At 45.9% G+C, this 16,677-nt stretch overlaps 13 protein-coding genes across 13 annotated transcripts, besides 25 other annotated features; 12 read left to right on the forward strand and 1 right to left on the reverse strand. All coding sequences in view use genetic code 2, as the record gives it.

Annotated features, from left to right (window-relative positions):
- Positions 1–68, forward strand: a tRNA (tRNA-Phe).
- Positions 69–1,015, forward strand: an rRNA (s-rRNA).
- Positions 1,016–1,087, forward strand: a tRNA (tRNA-Val).
- Positions 1,088–2,768, forward strand: an rRNA (l-rRNA).
- Positions 2,769–2,843, forward strand: a tRNA (tRNA-Leu).
- ND1 (NADH dehydrogenase subunit 1) lies at positions 2,844–3,818 on the forward strand. Its single transcript has one exon. The coding sequence runs from the start codon at positions 2,844–2,846 to the stop codon at positions 3,816–3,818; it is 975 nt and encodes a 324-aa protein (YP_009026989.1).
- A 7-nt stretch (positions 3,819–3,825) lies between these two features.
- Positions 3,826–3,897, forward strand: a tRNA (tRNA-Ile).
- Positions 3,895–3,965, reverse strand: a tRNA (tRNA-Gln).
- Positions 3,965–4,033, forward strand: a tRNA (tRNA-Met).
- Positions 4,034–5,083, forward strand: ND2 (NADH dehydrogenase subunit 2). Its single transcript has one exon. It carries the CDS (start codon positions 4,034–4,036, stop codon positions 5,081–5,083), a length of 1,050 nt encoding a protein of 349 aa, YP_009026990.1.
- Position 5,084: 1 nt separating this feature from the next.
- Positions 5,085–5,156, forward strand: a tRNA (tRNA-Trp).
- A 2-nt stretch (positions 5,157–5,158) lies between these two features.
- Positions 5,159–5,227, reverse strand: a tRNA (tRNA-Ala).
- A 1-nt stretch (position 5,228) lies between these two features.
- Positions 5,229–5,301, reverse strand: a tRNA (tRNA-Asn).
- Positions 5,302–5,335: 34 nt separating this feature from the next.
- Positions 5,336–5,402, reverse strand: a tRNA (tRNA-Cys).
- Positions 5,403–5,473, reverse strand: a tRNA (tRNA-Tyr).
- A 1-nt stretch (position 5,474) lies between these two features.
- Positions 5,475–7,025, forward strand: COX1 (cytochrome c oxidase subunit I). Its single transcript has one exon. The coding sequence runs from the start codon at positions 5,475–5,477 to the stop codon at positions 7,023–7,025; it is 1,551 nt and encodes a 516-aa protein (YP_009026991.1).
- Positions 7,026–7,096, reverse strand: a tRNA (tRNA-Ser).
- Positions 7,097–7,100: 4 nt separating this feature from the next.
- Positions 7,101–7,174, forward strand: a tRNA (tRNA-Asp).
- Positions 7,175–7,188: 14 nt separating this feature from the next.
- COX2 (cytochrome c oxidase subunit II) lies at positions 7,189–7,879 on the forward strand. The gene has a single exon. A coding segment is annotated over exon 1 (691 nt).
- Positions 7,880–7,953, forward strand: a tRNA (tRNA-Lys).
- Position 7,954: 1 nt separating this feature from the next.
- ATP8 (ATP synthase F0 subunit 8) lies at positions 7,955–8,122 on the forward strand. The gene has a single exon. It carries the CDS (start codon positions 7,955–7,957, stop codon positions 8,120–8,122), a length of 168 nt encoding a protein of 55 aa, YP_009026993.1.
- ATP6 (ATP synthase F0 subunit 6) lies at positions 8,113–8,796 on the forward strand. Its single transcript has one exon. It carries the CDS (start codon positions 8,113–8,115, stop codon positions 8,794–8,796), a length of 684 nt encoding a protein of 227 aa, YP_009026994.1.
- Positions 8,796–9,580, forward strand: COX3 (cytochrome c oxidase subunit III). The gene has a single exon. A coding segment is annotated over exon 1 (785 nt).
- Positions 9,581–9,650, forward strand: a tRNA (tRNA-Gly).
- ND3 (NADH dehydrogenase subunit 3) lies at positions 9,651–9,999 on the forward strand. Its single transcript has one exon. A coding segment is annotated over exon 1 (349 nt).
- Positions 10,000–10,069, forward strand: a tRNA (tRNA-Arg).
- Positions 10,070–10,366, forward strand: ND4L (NADH dehydrogenase subunit 4L). Its single transcript has one exon. It carries the CDS (start codon positions 10,070–10,072, stop codon positions 10,364–10,366), a length of 297 nt encoding a protein of 98 aa, YP_009026997.1.
- On the forward strand, positions 10,360–11,740 carry ND4 (NADH dehydrogenase subunit 4). Its single transcript has one exon. A coding segment is annotated over exon 1 (1,381 nt).
- Positions 11,741–11,810, forward strand: a tRNA (tRNA-His).
- Positions 11,811–11,879, forward strand: a tRNA (tRNA-Ser).
- Position 11,880: 1 nt separating this feature from the next.
- Positions 11,881–11,953, forward strand: a tRNA (tRNA-Leu).
- On the forward strand, positions 11,954–13,792 carry ND5 (NADH dehydrogenase subunit 5). The gene has a single exon. It carries the CDS (start codon positions 11,954–11,956, stop codon positions 13,790–13,792), a length of 1,839 nt encoding a protein of 612 aa, YP_009026999.1.
- On the reverse strand, positions 13,789–14,310 carry ND6 (NADH dehydrogenase subunit 6). The gene has a single exon. The coding sequence runs from the start codon at positions 14,308–14,310 to the stop codon at positions 13,789–13,791; it is 522 nt and encodes a 173-aa protein (YP_009027000.1).
- Positions 14,311–14,379, reverse strand: a tRNA (tRNA-Glu).
- A 3-nt stretch (positions 14,380–14,382) lies between these two features.
- CYTB (cytochrome b) lies at positions 14,383–15,523 on the forward strand. Its single transcript has one exon. A coding segment is annotated over exon 1 (1,141 nt).
- Positions 15,524–15,595, forward strand: a tRNA (tRNA-Thr).
- Positions 15,595–15,664, reverse strand: a tRNA (tRNA-Pro).
- Positions 15,665–16,677: a D loop (control region).

Consider the following 16,677-nt stretch of genomic DNA (forward strand, 5'->3'; position numbering starts at 1 on the left):
GTTGGCGTAGCTTAACTAAAGCATAACACTGAAGCTGTTAAGATGGACCCTAGAAAGTCCCGCGAGCACAAAGGCTTGGTCCTGACTTTACTATCAGCTCTAACTGAACTTACACATGCAAGTCTCCGCATTCCTGTGAGGATGCCCTTAATCCCCTGCCCGGGGACGAGGAGCCGGCATCAGGCACGCCCCGGCAGCCCAAGACGCCTTGCTAAGCCACACCCCCAAGGAAACTCAGCAGTGATAAATATTAAGCCATAAGCGAAAGCTTGACTTAGTTAAGGTTAAGAGGGCCGGTAAAACTCGTGCCAGCCACCGCGGTTATACGAGAGACCCTAGTTGATAACTACCGGCGTAAAGAGTGGTTACGGAAAAATATTCAATAAAGCCGAACACCCCCTCAGCCGTCATACGCACCTGGGGGCACGAAGATCTACTGCGAAAGCAGCTTTAATTATGCCTGAACCCACGACAGCTACGACACAAACTGGGATTAGATACCCCACTATGCCTAGCCGTAAACTTTGATGAAAACATACAACTGACATCCGCCAGGGAACTACAAGCGCCAGCTTAAAACCCAAAGGACTTGGCGGTGCCTCAGACCCACCTAGAGGAGCCTGTTCTAGAACCGATAACCCCCGTTCAACCTCACCACCTCTTGTTTCCCCCGCCTATATACCACCGTCGTCAGCTTACCCTGTGAAGGCCTTATAGTAAGCAAAATGGGCAAAACCCAAAACGTCAGGTCGAGGTGTAGCGCATGGGGTGGGAAGAAATGGGCTACATTCTCTAAATTAGAGCACTACGAACCACGCTGTGAAACCAGCGTCCAAAGGTGGATTTAGCAGTAAATAGAAAATAGAGAGTTCTCTTGAAACTGGCTCTGAGGCGCGCACACACCGCCCGTCACTCTCCCCGAGTTCAATTAATCCTTCTAACTAAGAAGTTAACCGAACAAAGGGGAGGCAAGTCGTAACATGGTAAGTGTACCGGAAGGTGCGCTTGGAATAACCAGAGTGTAGCTAAAATAGGAAAGCACCTCCCTTACACCGAGAAGACATCCGTGCAAATCGGGTCACCCTGAGCTGACTAGCTAGCCAACACATTTGGTCTAACACCACAACATACATATCCCTATAAAACTTAAAATTAAGTCAACAAACCATTTTTCCACCTTAGTACGGGCGACGGAAAAGGAAACATTCGAGCAACAGAAAAAGTACCGCAAGGGAAAGCTGAAAGAGAAATGAAACAACCCATTTAAGCCTAGAAAAGCAGAGATTAAATCTCGTACCTTTTGCATCATGATTTAGCCAGCAAACCTGAGCAAAGAGAACTTTAGTTCAGGCCCCCGAAACTAGACGAGCTACTCCGGGACAGCCTATTATAGGGCCAACCCGTCTCTGTGGCAAAAGAGTGGGACGAGCCCCGAGTAGAGGTGACAAACCTATCGAGCCTAGTTATAGCTGGTTGCTTAGGAAATGAATAGAAGTTCAGCCTCCTGGCTTTCTTAGGACCTCAAGGTAAAACTAACCTTGTCCCAAAGAAACCAAGAGAGTTAATCAAAGGAGGTACAGCTCCTTTGAACAAGGACACAACCTTAACAGGCGGCTAAGGATCATAATTACTAAGGCGACCTGTTACAGTGGGCCTAAGAGCAGCCACCTGCATAGAAAGCGTTAAAGCTCAGACAGATATAAGCCTCTTATCCTGATAAGAAATCCTACCCCCCTAACCGTACTAAGCCGTTCCATGCCCCCATGGAAGCGATTATGCTAGAATGAGTAATAAGAGAGAACAACTCTCTCCCGGCACATGTGTAAGTCGGACCGGACCCACCACCGACAAATAACGAACCCAAACCAAGAGGGAACTGTAAGCCAGAATAAACATCCAAGAAGAACCTGCATCTATAAATCGTTAACCCCACACAGGAGTGCTTACAGGGAAAGACCTAAAGGAAGAGAAGGAACTCGGCAAACACAAGCCTCGCCTGTTTACCAAAAACATCGCCTCTTGCAAATCAAAGCATAAGAGGTCCCGCCTGCCCTGTGACTATGGGTTTAACGGCCGCGGTATTTTGACCGTGCGAAGGTAGCGCAATCACTTGTCTTTTAAATGAAGACCTGTATGAATGGCATCACGAGGGCTTAGCTGTCTCCTCTTCCAAGTCAATGAAATTGATCTGCCCGTGCAGAAGCGGACATAAACACATAAGACGAGAAGACCCTATGGAGCTTTAGACACCAGGCAGATCACGTCAAGTAACCTTAAATTAACAGGTAAAAACACAGTGACCCCTAGCCCCTATGTCTTTGGTTGGGGCGACCGCGGGGGAAAACAAAGCCCCCATGTGGACTGGGGGCACTGCCCCCACAACCAAGAGCCACAACTCTAAGTACCAGAATTTCTGACCAAAAATGATCCGGCGAACGCCGATCAACGGACCGAGTTACCCTAGGGATAACAGCGCAATCCTCTCCCAGAGTCCCTATCGACGAGGGGGTTTACGACCTCGATGTTGGATCAGGACATCCTAATGGTGCAGCCGCTATTAAGGGTTCGTTTGTTCAACGATTAAAGTCCTACGTGATCTGAGTTCAGACCGGAGTAATCCAGGTCAGTTTCTATCTATGAAGTGATGTTTCCTAGTACGAAAGGACCGGAAAGAAGGGGCCCATGCTTAAGGCACGCCCCACCCCCACCTGATGAAGGCAACTAAAACAGCCAAGGGGGCACACCAAAATGGCCCAAAAGAACGGCGCGCTAAGGTGGCAGAGCCCGGTAATTGCGAGAGGCCTAAGCCCTCTTTCTCAGAGGTTCAAACCCTCTCCTTAGCTATGATTACCACCCTAATTACCCACGTTGTTAACCCACTCGCATACATCATCCCCATCCTTTTAGCAGTTGCTTTCCTCACCTTACTCGAACGAAAAGTCCTTGGGTATATACAACTTCGAAAAGGACCAAACATCGTCGGTCCATACGGATTACTTCAACCTATCGCGGACGGCCTAAAACTATTTATTAAAGAACCGGTTCGACCATCCACCTCCTCCCCCTTCCTATTTCTCGCTACACCTATACTTGCCCTCACACTCGCACTAACCCTATGAGCCCCTATACCCATCCCCTACCCTATTACAGACCTAAATCTAGGAGTACTGTTTATCCTCGCACTCTCCAGCCTAGCCGTATATTCTATTTTAGGCTCAGGATGAGCTTCAAATTCCAAATACGCTCTAATTGGAGCTCTACGAGCAGTAGCACAAACCATCTCCTACGAAGTCAGCCTAGGACTAATCTTACTCAGCGTAATTATCTTTACAGGAGGATTTACACTCCAAACCTTCAACGTAGCCCAAGAAAGCATCTGACTACTCGTACCAGCCTGACCCCTTGCCGCCATATGGTATATCTCTACCCTAGCCGAAACAAACCGCGCACCCTTTGACCTCACAGAAGGAGAATCAGAATTAGTCTCCGGGTTTAATGTAGAATACGCCGGAGGGCCATTCGCCCTCTTCTTTCTAGCCGAATACGCTAATATCCTTCTAATAAATACACTCTCGACCATTTTATTTTTAGGCGCGTCCCACATCCCCGCCTTCCCCGAATTAACAGCCGTAAATCTAATAACAAAAGCCGCCCTCCTTTCCGTTGTATTTTTATGAGTACGAGCCTCCTACCCCCGATTTCGATACGACCAGCTCATACACTTAGTTTGAAAAAGCTTCTTACCTTTAACACTAGCTCTTGTCCTATGACACCTAGCGCTTCCAACCGCAACAGCAGGCCTCCCCCCTCAACTTTAAACCCCAAGGAATTGTGCCTGAATGTTTAAGGACCACCTTGATAGCGTGGCTGATAGGGGTTCAAGTCCCCTCAATTCTAGAGAGAAGGGGCTCGAACCCATCCTCAAGAGATCAAAACTCTTGGTGCTTCCACTACACCACTTTCTAGTAAGGTCAGCTAATTAAGCTTTCGGGCCCATACCCCGAATATGTTGGTTAAAATCCTTCCCTCACTAATGAACCCCTACGTACTTACCATCTTACTCTCTAGCCTAGGCCTAGGCACAGTCCTCACCTTCGCCAGCTCCCACTGACTCCTTGCATGGATAGGCCTAGAAATCAACACCCTCGCCATTATCCCAATCATAGCGCAACAACACCACCCCCGAGCAATTGAAGCCACAACCAAATATTTTTTGACACAAGCAACAGCCGCAGCAATAATCCTCTTTGCCAGCACTACCAACGCTTGGCTGGTGGGAGAGTGAGAAATTCACCAGCTATCCCACCCCCTAGCAACCACCACAGCAATACTAGCCCTCGCACTTAAACTTGGCCTAGCACCCGTTCACTTCTGACTACCAGAAGTCCTTCAGGGACTTGAACTCACCACAGGACTAATCCTCTCAACTTGACAAAAACTCGCACCTTTCGCACTTATAATTCAAGTGGCCCCAACTATCAACTCTTCTCTACTTATTGCAATAGGCCTCCTATCGACACTTGTAGGGGGCTGAGGGGGACTCAATCAAACCCAACTACGTAAAATTCTAGCTTATTCTTCAATTGCCCACTTAGGATGAATAGTACTAATTCTACAATACGCACCCTCCCTGACACTCCTCAGTCTCTTCCTCTACATTATCATAACATCTTCAGCATTCCTCACACTAAAAACCAACAACTCCCTCACCATTAATACACTAGCGACTTCATGAACTAAGTCCCCAACTCTTGCCGCACTGACCGCTCTCGTATTACTATCCCTAGGGGGCCTCCCCCCTCTCTCAGGCTTTATACCTAAATGGCTTATTTTACAGGAACTCACAAAACAAGAACTCCCACTATCCGCCACACTCGCTGCTATAACAGCCCTCCTCAGTCTTTACTTTTACCTACGTCTCTGTTATGCCATAACTCTCACTATTTACCCCAACACTCTAGCCGCCACCACCCCCTGACGCCTCAACTTCACCTTCATTACCCTCCCCCTTTCAATCGTTACTATCTTGGCCCTAGGCCTGCTTCCCCTCACTCCGGCTGTAACCGCAATACTAACCTTGTAACAAGGGCTTAGGATAGCACTAAGACCAAGAGCCTTCAAAGCTCTAAGCGGGAGTGAAAATCTCCCAGCCCTTGTTTAAGACCTGCAGGACTTTATCCCACATCTTCTGAATGCAACCCAGACACTTTAATTAAGCTAAAGCCTTTCTAGGTGGGAAGGCCTCGATCCTACAAACTCTTAGTTAACAGCTAAGCGCTCTATCCAGCGAGCATCCATCTACTTTCCCCCGCCACCGGGGTGGCGAGGCGGGGGAAAGCCCCGGCAGGCTATTAGCCTACTTCTTAAGATTTGCAATCTAACGTGTGGTACACCACAGGGCTTGATAAGGAGAGGACTTAAACCTCTGTCCATGGAGCTACAATCCACCGCTTAAACTCTCAGCCACCCTACCTGTGGCAATCACACGATGATTTTTCTCAACCAACCACAAAGACATTGGCACCCTCTATTTAGTATTTGGTGCCTGAGCCGGGATAGTCGGCACCGCCCTAAGTCTCTTGATTCGGGCAGAACTCAGCCAACCCGGCGCCCTCCTAGGGGATGACCAGATTTATAACGTAATTGTTACAGCCCATGCCTTCGTAATAATTTTCTTTATAGTCATACCAATTATGATCGGCGGCTTTGGAAACTGATTAATCCCTCTCATAATCGGAGCCCCCGACATAGCATTCCCCCGAATGAATAACATAAGCTTCTGACTCCTCCCTCCGTCCTTTCTTCTCCTCCTAGCCTCGTCTGGAGTTGAAGCCGGCGCTGGCACAGGATGAACAGTCTACCCCCCTCTAGCCGGCAATCTTGCCCACGCAGGAGCTTCCGTTGACTTAACTATTTTCTCCCTCCATTTAGCTGGTATTTCCTCAATTTTGGGGGCCATTAATTTTATTACGACCATTATTAACATAAAACCCCCAGCCATCTCCCAATATCAAACTCCACTTTTTGTTTGGGCCGTGTTAGTCACCGCCGTCCTCTTATTACTCTCCCTCCCTGTTTTAGCAGCAGGCATTACTATGCTACTCACAGACCGAAATCTTAATACCACTTTCTTTGACCCGGCAGGCGGAGGGGATCCAATCTTATACCAACACCTCTTTTGGTTCTTTGGCCACCCAGAAGTCTATATTCTTATTCTCCCAGGCTTTGGTATAATTTCGCACATCGTTGCGTACTACTCTGGCAAAAAAGAACCCTTCGGGTATATGGGCATAGTCTGAGCTATGATAGCCATCGGACTCTTAGGCTTTATCGTTTGAGCCCACCATATGTTTACTGTCGGGATAGACGTAGACACTCGTGCCTACTTTACATCTGCCACCATAATTATCGCTATTCCAACTGGGGTAAAAGTATTTAGTTGACTAGCCACACTACATGGTGGCTCAATCAAATGAGAAACACCACTTCTTTGAGCCCTAGGATTTATTTTCCTCTTTACAGTAGGAGGACTCACGGGCATTGTCCTTGCTAACTCCTCACTAGATATCGTTCTCCACGATACTTACTATGTAGTCGCCCACTTCCACTATGTCTTATCTATAGGAGCTGTCTTTGCCATCATAGGCGCTTTCGTACACTGGTTCCCACTATTTACAGGCTACACCCTCCATAGCACATGAACCAAAATCCACTTCGGGATTATGTTTATCGGCGTAAATCTGACCTTTTTCCCCCAGCATTTCCTGGGCCTTGCAGGGATACCCCGACGATACTCCGACTACCCAGACGCCTATACACTCTGAAACACTGTCTCCTCAATCGGATCCCTTGTCTCCCTAGTTGCTGTAATTATATTCCTGTTTATTCTTTGAGAAGCCTTTGCTGCTAAACGAGAAGTAGCATCAATTGAACTAACTTCAACAAACGTAGAATGACTACACGGATGCCCTCCACCCTACCACACATTTGAAGAACCAGCATTTGTCCAAGTTCAAGCAAGTTAACGAGAAAGGGAGGAATTGAACCCCCATGTGCTGGTTTCAAGCCAACCGCATAACCACTCTGCCACTTTCTTCCATAAGACACTAGTAAAACTAGTCTATTACACTGCCTTGTCAAGGCAAAATTGTGGGTTAAAACCCCGCGTGTCTTAAGCACTTAGCTAGAATGGCACATCCCTCACAACTAGGATTCCAAGACGCGGCCTCCCCTGTAATAGAAGAACTCCTTCATTTCCACGACCATGCTCTTATAATTGTTCTTCTTATCAGCACACTAGTGCTTTATATCATTGTAGCAATAGTCTCTACTAAACTCACTAACAAATATATCCTTGATTCTCAAGAAATCGAAATCATTTGAACCGTCCTCCCGGCAATTATCCTTATTCTTATCGCCCTCCCCTCCCTTCGGATTCTTTACCTTATAGACGAAATTAATGACCCACACCTTACTATTAAAGCAATGGGCCACCAATGATATTGAAGCTATGAATACACCGACTACGAAGACTTAGGCTTTGACTCTTATATAGTCCCCACCCAAGATTTAGTGCCCGGTCAATTCCGTCTTCTAGAAACAGACCATCGAATAGTTGTCCCTGTAGAATCCCCAATCCGGGTTCTCGTCTCCGCTGAAGACGTCCTTCACTCCTGAGCCGTCCCTTCCTTAGGTGTAAAAATAGACGCGGTCCCAGGACGATTAAACCAAACAGCCTTTATTGCCTCTCGACCTGGAGTATTCTACGGACAATGTTCTGAAATTTGCGGGGCCAACCACAGCTTCATACCCATCGTTGTCGAAGCAGTACCCCTAGAACACTTCGAGAAATGATCCACTATAATACTTGAAGATGCCTCACTAAGAAGCTAAATCGGGAATAGCGTTAGCCTTTTAAGCTAAAGATTGGTGGCCCCCAACCACCCCTAGTGACATGCCCCAACTCAACCCCGCCCCCTGATTTGCTATTCTAGTATTCTCATGACTGGTTTTCCTAACTGTTATTCCTCCCAAAGTACTCGGCCACACCTTCACAAATGAGCCTACTTCACAAAGCACTGAAAAAGCTAAACCTGAACCCTGAAACTGACCATGACACTAAGCTTCTTTGACCAATTTATGAGCCCCACATACCTGGGTATTCCACTTATTGCTGTAGCACTAACTCTTCCATGAATTCTTTTCCCAACCCCCTCCACCCGATGACTAAACAACCGCCTTATCACCCTCCAAGGATGATTTATCAACCGATTTACCCAGCAACTTCTTCTACCTCTCAACTTGGGGGGCCATAAATGAGCAGTTCTACTAACCTCCCTAATATTATTTCTAATTACCCTAAATATACTAGGACTTCTACCGTATACATTTACCCCCACCACACAACTCTCCCTAAATATAGGCCTTGCAGTTCCCCTATGACTCGCCACAGTAATTATTGGCATGCGAAACCAGCCCACCGCCGCCCTCGGCCATCTCCTGCCTGAAGGAACCCCCGTTCCCCTAATCCCCGTCCTCATTATTATCGAAACAATTAGCCTTTTTATCCGCCCCCTCGCCCTTGGTGTACGACTTACAGCTAACCTCACAGCAGGCCACCTCCTCATTCAACTAATCGCCACAGCAGCCTTTGTCCTCCTACCTATAATGCCTACAGTAGCAATCCTAACTTCTATCGTCCTATTCCTGCTCACCCTTCTTGAAATTGCCGTTGCTATGATCCAAGCCTATGTATTTGTCCTACTCCTAAGCCTCTACCTACAAGAAAACGTCTAATGGCACACCAAGCACACGCATACCACATGGTTGACCCAAGCCCCTGACCTCTAACCGGCGCAATCGCTGCCCTCTTACTTACATCAGGCACTGCAGTCTGATTTCACTTCCACTCACTCACACTACTAACCATAGGAAATATTTTATTACTTCTCACCATATACCAGTGGTGACGAGACATCATCCGGGAAGGCACCTTCCAGGGACACCACACACCTCCAGTCCAAAAGGGATTACGCTATGGTATAATCTTATTTATTACCTCCGAAGTATTCTTCTTCTTGGGGTTTTTCTGAGCCTTCTACCATTCTAGTCTCGCCCCCTCACCTGAATTAGGAGGTTGCTGACCCCCCACAGGCATTATTACTCTTGACCCCTTTGAAGTGCCGCTTCTTAATACTGCAGTCCTCCTAGCCTCTGGTGTAACCGTTACATGAGCCCATCACAGCATTATGGAGGGTGAGCGAAAACAAACCATTCAAGCCCTTACTCTCACCATCTTACTGGGATTCTACTTTACTTTCCTTCAAGGCATAGAATACTACGAAGCCCCATTTACAATCGCTGACGGCGTATACGGCTCTACTTTCTTTGTAGCCACAGGATTCCACGGCTTACATGTAATTATTGGCTCCACCTTTTTAGCCGTTTGCCTCTTACGACAAATTCAATATCACTTTACATCTGAACATCACTTTGGCTTTGAAGCTGCCGCCTGATACTGACACTTTGTAGACGTCGTATGACTATTCCTGTACGTCTCTATTTATTGATGAGGCTCATAATCTTTCTAGTATTAACACGTATAAGTGACTTCCAATCACCCGGTCTTGGTTAAAATCCAAGGAAAGATAATGAACTTAATTACAACAATTATTGCCATCACCATCACATTGTCCGCAGTACTAGCCACTGTTTCTTTCTGACTACCACAAATTACACCTGATGCAGAAAAACTATCCCCCTACGAATGCGGATTCGACCCCCTGGGATCTGCCCGATTACCCTTCTCCCTGCGCTTCTTTCTAATCGCCATCCTGTTTCTCCTATTTGATCTAGAAATCGCCCTCCTGCTCCCCCTTCCCTGAGGAGATCAACTCGCCACCCCAGCCCTCACACTTGCCTGATCCGCTGCCGTACTTGCTCTCCTTACCCTTGGCCTAATCTATGAATGAACCCAAGGGGGTCTAGAATGAGCCGAATAGGCAGTTAGTCCAAAACAAGACCCTTGATTTCGGCTCAAAAGACCATGGTTTAAGTCCATGACCGCCTTATGACACCAGTACACTTCAGCTTTACCTCAGCCTTTATCCTAGGGCTCATAGGACTCGCATTCCACCGTACCCATCTTCTCTCGGCCCTTCTATGCCTGGAAGGAATAATACTCTCTCTATTTATCGCCCTATCCCTCTGAGCCCTTCAAATAGAAGCAACCGGCTACTCAGTAGCCCCTATACTCCTACTAGCATTTTCAGCTTGTGAAGCCAGCGCGGGCCTAGCCCTACTAGTAGCAACTGCACGAACACACGGCACAGACCGCCTCCAAAGCCTAAACCTCCTTCAATGCTAAAAATCCTAATCCCAACACTCATGCTTTTCCCAACAATTTGACTCAGCCCCGCAAAATGGCTCTGAACAACATCAATTGCACAGAGTTTAGTTATTGCCCTAGCAAGTTTATCCTGATTTAAATGATCATCAGAAACCGGATGGTCCTCCTCCAACCTTTATTTAGCAACCGACCCCCTATCAACACCCCTACTAGTATTAACCTGCTGGTTACTTCCCCTAATAATCCTTGCTAGTCAAAACCATATTTCCCCTGAACCCTTAAATCGCCAACGAACCTACATCTCCCTTTTGGTCTCCCTCCAAACATTTTTAATCTTAGCATTCGGGGCCACAGAAATCATCATATTTTACATTATATTTGAAGCTACACTACTCCCGACTCTCATCATTATCACCCGATGAGGAAACCAAACAGAACGCCTCAATGCTGGCACCTACTTCTTATTCTACACCCTAGCTGGCTCCTTGCCCCTCCTCGTAGCCCTACTTCTTCTACAAAATGACAGTGGAACCCTATCTATATTTACCCTGCAATACACACAGCCTCTACACCTCTTAACATGAGGCGATAAATTATGATGAGCTGCTTGCCTATTAGCCTTCCTTGTTAAGATACCATTGTACGGCGTACACCTTTGACTCCCAAAAGCCCATGTAGAAGCCCCAATCGCAGGATCCATAATTCTGGCAGCTGTCCTCCTTAAACTTGGGGGGTACGGCATAATACGTATGATAGTTATACTAGACCCCCTGACCAAAGAACTAGCCTACCCCTTCATTGTTTTAGCCCTCTGGGGCATCATTATAACCGGTTCCATCTGCCTACGTCAAACAGACCTAAAATCACTAATCGCATACTCTTCAGTCGGCCACATAGGCCTAGTCGCAGGAGGTATCTTAATTCAAACACCCTGAGGATTTACTGGTGCAATTATCCTCATGATCGCACACGGTCTCGCCTCCTCAGCACTATTCTGCTTAGCCAACACAAGCTACGAACGCACACACAGCCGAACCATACTACTAGCTCGAGGAATACAAATAATTCTCCCCCTGATAACCACTTGATGATTTGTAGCTAGCTTAGCCAATTTAGCCCTCCCTCCCCTGCCTAACCTGATAGGAGAACTAATAATTATTACTTCCATATTCAACTGATCGCATTGAACCCTTCTTCTCACAGGGCTAGGCACACTAATTACAGCAAGCTACTCCCTTTATCTTTTCTTAATAACCCAACGAGGCCCCTTACCCTCCCACATCATTGCTCTTGAACCAACTCACACCCGTGAACACCTACTTATCACCTTACATCTCATCCCCATCATCCTCCTAATCCTAAAACCCGAGCTTATATGAGGCTGATGTTTCTGTAGATATAGTTTTAACCAAAACATTAGATTGTGATTCTAAAAACAGAGGTTAAAATCCTCTTATCCACCGAGAGTTATCTGTTGATGTTAGAGACTGCTAATCTTCTACCCCCTCGGTTAAATTCCGAGGTTCACTCGTGCTTCTAAAGGATAACAGCGCATCCATTGGTCTTAGGAACCAAAAACTCTTGGTGCAAATCCAAGTAGCAGCTATGCACCCGACCACACTCATCCTAAGCTCAACCCTTTTAATGATCTTCGCACTTCTCCTCTATCCTCTTATCACTACCCTTAATCCATCCCCACAACAAGAAAATTGAGCCCTCACTCACGTAAAGACTGCTGTCAAAATGGCTTTCTTAGTGAGCCTACTCCCTCTTTTTATTTTTCTGGACCAAGGAACCGAAACAATTGTCACTAACTGACAATGAATAAACACTACAACTTTCGACATCAACCTTAGCTTTAAATTCGACCACTACTCTATCATTTTTACCCCAATTGCCCTGTATGTAACTTGATCTATTCTCGAATTCGCATCCTGGTACATGCATGCCGACCCCAATGTCAACCGATTCTTTAAGTACCTTCTCCTCTTCTTAATTGCCATAATTATCTTAGTAACCGCTAACAACATGTTTCAACTATTTATTGGCTGAGAAGGAGTTGGCATTATATCGTTCCTCCTCATCGGGTGATGATACGGCCGAGCTGACGCCAACACAGCCGCCATACAAGCTGTGATTTATAACCGAGTCGGAGATATTGGACTTATCTTAAGCATAGCCTGATTCGCAACAAACCTTAACTCCTGAGAAATTCAACAAATATTTGCCTCTTCAAAAGAACTCGAACTCACACTCCCACTCATAGGCCTCATTCTAGCCGCCACCGGCAAATCAGCACAATTTGGACTTCATCCGTGACTTCCCTCAGCGATAGAAGGTCCTACGCCGGTATCTGCCCTACTTCACTCTAGCACCATAGTAGTTGCGGGTATTTTCCTACTAATTCGACTCCATCCCCTTATAGAAAATAACCAAACAGCCCTAACTACCTGCCTATGTCTAGGAGCACTAACTACACTATTTACCGCTACTTGTGCCTTAACACAAAATGACATCAAAAAAATTGTTGCATTCTCTACATCCAGTCAACTAGGACTAATAATAGTCACAATCGGACTTAACCAGCCCCAGCTAGCCTTCCTCCATATCTGCACCCACGCATTCTTTAAAGCTATGCTCTTCCTATGCTCCGGCTCAATCATCCATAGCTTAAACGATGAACAAGACATTCGAAAAATAGGGGGCATACATAGCCTCACCCCTTTTACTTCTTCCTGCCTTACAATTGGAAGCCTAGCACTTACTGGCACTCCATTCTTAGCGGGCTTCTTTTCCAAAGACGCCATCATTGAAGCCTTAAACACCTCTCACCTTAACGCCTGAGCCCTCACTCTAACCTTGCTGGCTACCTCCTTCACTGCCATTTATAGCCTCCGAGTAGTCTTCTTCGTTTCAATAGGACACCCCCGCTTTACAGCTACAGCCCCTATTAATGAAAACAACCCCTCCGTTATTAACCCCATCAAACGACTAGCCTGAGGAAGCATTATTGCAGGACTTGTAATCACCTCAAACTTCCTCCCCTCCAAAACCCCCGTCATAACCATACCCCTCCCATTGAAGCTCGCCGCCCTCCTAGTTACCATCTCAGGCCTTCTTATCGCATTAGAACTTGCATCCCTAACTAATAAACAATTTAAAACTACACCCAATCTCGGTACCCACAGCTTGTCCAACATGCTAGGGTTCTTTCCAACCATCATCCACCGATTGGCCCCCAAACTAAACTTAGTCCTGGGACAAACCATTGCTAGCCAAATAGTAGACCAAACATGATTTGAAAAAATCGGCCCAAAGGGAATTGTATCAACTCACCTGCCTATGGTCACAACAACAAGCAATATTCAACAAGGCATAATTAAGACATACCTCACACTATTTTTCCTTTCAACAACCCTAGCTGTTCTACTCACATTAACCTAAACTGCTCGAAGCGCCCCCCGACTCAACCCGCGTGTTAATTCCAATACCACAAAAAGTGTCAATAAAAGCACTCACGCACACACAATTAATATCCCACCCCCCTGAGAGTACATTAAAGCCACCCCGCTTGTATCACCACGTAATACAGAAAACTCCTTAAACTCATCCACCGCCACCCACGAAGTTTCATACCACCCACTTCAAAATCAACCCGCCACCAGCACCACTCCCACCGTGTACACTACTACATACCCTAAAACCGAACGATCACCCCAAGACTCCGGAAAAGGCTCAGCAGCCAAAGCCGCTGAATAAGCAAACACTACAAGCATTCCCCCCAAATAAATTAAAAATAGTACCAAAGACAAGAAAGACCCCCCGTGACCCACCAGAACTCCACAACCCACACCTGCTGCTACGACCAATCCCAAGGCAGCAAAGTAGGGAGCAGGGTTAGATGCAACAGCCACAAGCCCTAAAACCAACCCTAAAAGAAATAAAGACACAATATAAGTCATAATTCCTGCTCGGACTTTAACCAAAACTAATGACTTGAAAAACCACCGTTGTTATTCAACTACAAGAACCTAATGGCCAACCTCCGAAAAACTCACCCCCTCCTAAAAATTGCTAATGACGCACTAGTCGATCTCCCAGCACCATCTAACATCTCAGTTTGATGAAACTTTGGCTCACTCTTAGGCTTATGTCTAGCCACCCAAATTCTTACCGGACTCTTCCTAGCCATACACTACACCTCCGATATCTCAACAGCCTTTTCCTCTGTTTGCCACATTTGCCGAGATGTTAGCTACGGCTGACTCATCCGAAACATTCACGCTAACGGAGCATCTTTCTTCTTTATCTGTATTTATATACATATCGCCCGAGGACTCTACTATGGTTCCTACCTATATAAAGAAACCTGAAATATCGGAGTCGTACTGCTACTTCTCACTATAATAACCGCCTTCGTGGGCTACGTTCTTCCATGAGGACAGATGTCCTTCTGAGGAGCCACTGTAATTACAAACCTTCTCTCCGCTGTCCCATACGTTGGAGGCGCCCTTGTACAATGAATTTGAGGCGGATTCTCTGTCGACAACGCCACCCTAACACGATTTTTCGCCTTTCACTTCCTATTCCCATTCGTTATTGCAGCTGCCACAGTACTCCACCTTCTATTTTTACATGAAACCGGCTCTAATAACCCAGCAGGTATCAACTCCGATGCCGATAAAATCTCATTCCACCCATACTTCTCATACAAAGACCTCCTTGGATTCGTAGCTATACTACTTGGCCTAACATCATTAGCTCTGTTCGCACCCAACCTCCTCGGAGACCCGGACAATTTTACGCCTGCCAACCCCCTAGTCACCCCACCTCATATCAAGCCCGAATGATACTTCCTATTCGCCTACGCAATCCTTCGCTCCATTCCTAATAAGCTAGGCGGAGTACTCGCCCTCTTATTCTCGATCCTGGTCCTTATAGTCGTTCCTATCCTCCATACCTCTAAGCAACGCGGACTAACCTTTCGCCCCCTAACCCAATTCTTATTCTGAACCCTAGTAGCAGACATACTGATCCTCACCTGAATTGGGGGGATACCTGTAGAACACCCATTCATTATCATCGGTCAAGTTGCCTCTGTAATTTACTTTACTATCTTCCTAGTTCTCGCCCCCTTGGCTGGCTGGGCTGAGAATAAAGCTCTTGAATGAACCTGCCCTAGTAGCTCAGCGCCAGAGCGCCGGTCTTGTAAACCGGAGGTCGGAGGTTAAAACCCTCCCTAGTGCTCAGAGAAAGGAGATTTTAACTCCCACCCTTAACTCCCAAAGCTAAAATTCTAAATTAAACTATCCTCTGATTTTTCAGCTATGTACAATAACAATTGTTGTACCTTGCTAACCCAATGTTATACTACATCTATGTATAATATTACATATTATGTATTTACCCATATATATAATATAGCATGTGAGTAGTACATCATATGTATTATCAACATTAGTGAATTTAACCCCTCATACATCAGCACTAACTCAAGGTTTACATAAAGCAAAACACGTGATAATAACCAACTAAGTTGTCTTAACCCGATTAATTGTTATATCAATAAAACTCCAGCTAACACGGGCTCCGTCTTTACCCACCAACTTTCAGCATCAGTCCTGCTTAATGTAGTAAGAACCGACCAACGATATATCAGTAGGCATACTCTTATTGATGGTCAGGGACAGATATCGTATTAGGCTGCATCTCGTGAATTATTCCTGGCATTGGGTTCCTATATCAAGGGCTATCCTTAAGAAACCACCCCCTGAAAGCCGAATGTAAAGCATCTGGTTAATGGTGTCAATCTTATTGCCCGTTACCCACCAAGCCGGGCGTTCTTTTATATGCATAGGGTTCCCTTTTTTTTTTTTTTCCTTTCAGCTTGCATATACAAGTGCAAGCAAAGAAGTCTAACAAGGTCGAACTAGATCTTGAATTCCAGAGAACCCATGTATCATGGTGAAATGATATTCTATAAAGAATCACATACTTGGATATCAAGTGCATAAGGTTAATATTTCACTTCATATATCTCTAAGATACCCCCGGCTTCTGCGCGGTAAACCCCCCTACCCCCCTACGCTGAAGGATCCTTATATTCCTGTCAAACCCCTAAACCAGGAAGTCTCAAATCAGCGCCAATCTTTTTATATACATTAATGAACTTTTTTGCCAATTTTATAGCATTTGGCACCGACTACACTATCATTAGCACCACTTTTATAATTAAAGTATACATTAATAAAATTTTCGCTAAATTTTATAACATTTAGCACCGACTCCACTGTCATTAGCACCCTCTCAATCAAACATATAAAGGCCTA

Source organism: Salmo trutta, mitochondrion (assembly GCF_901001165.1).
Source record: "Salmo trutta mitochondrion, complete genome".
NCBI classification, from domain to species: domain Eukaryota; kingdom Metazoa; phylum Chordata; class Actinopteri; order Salmoniformes; family Salmonidae; genus Salmo; species Salmo trutta.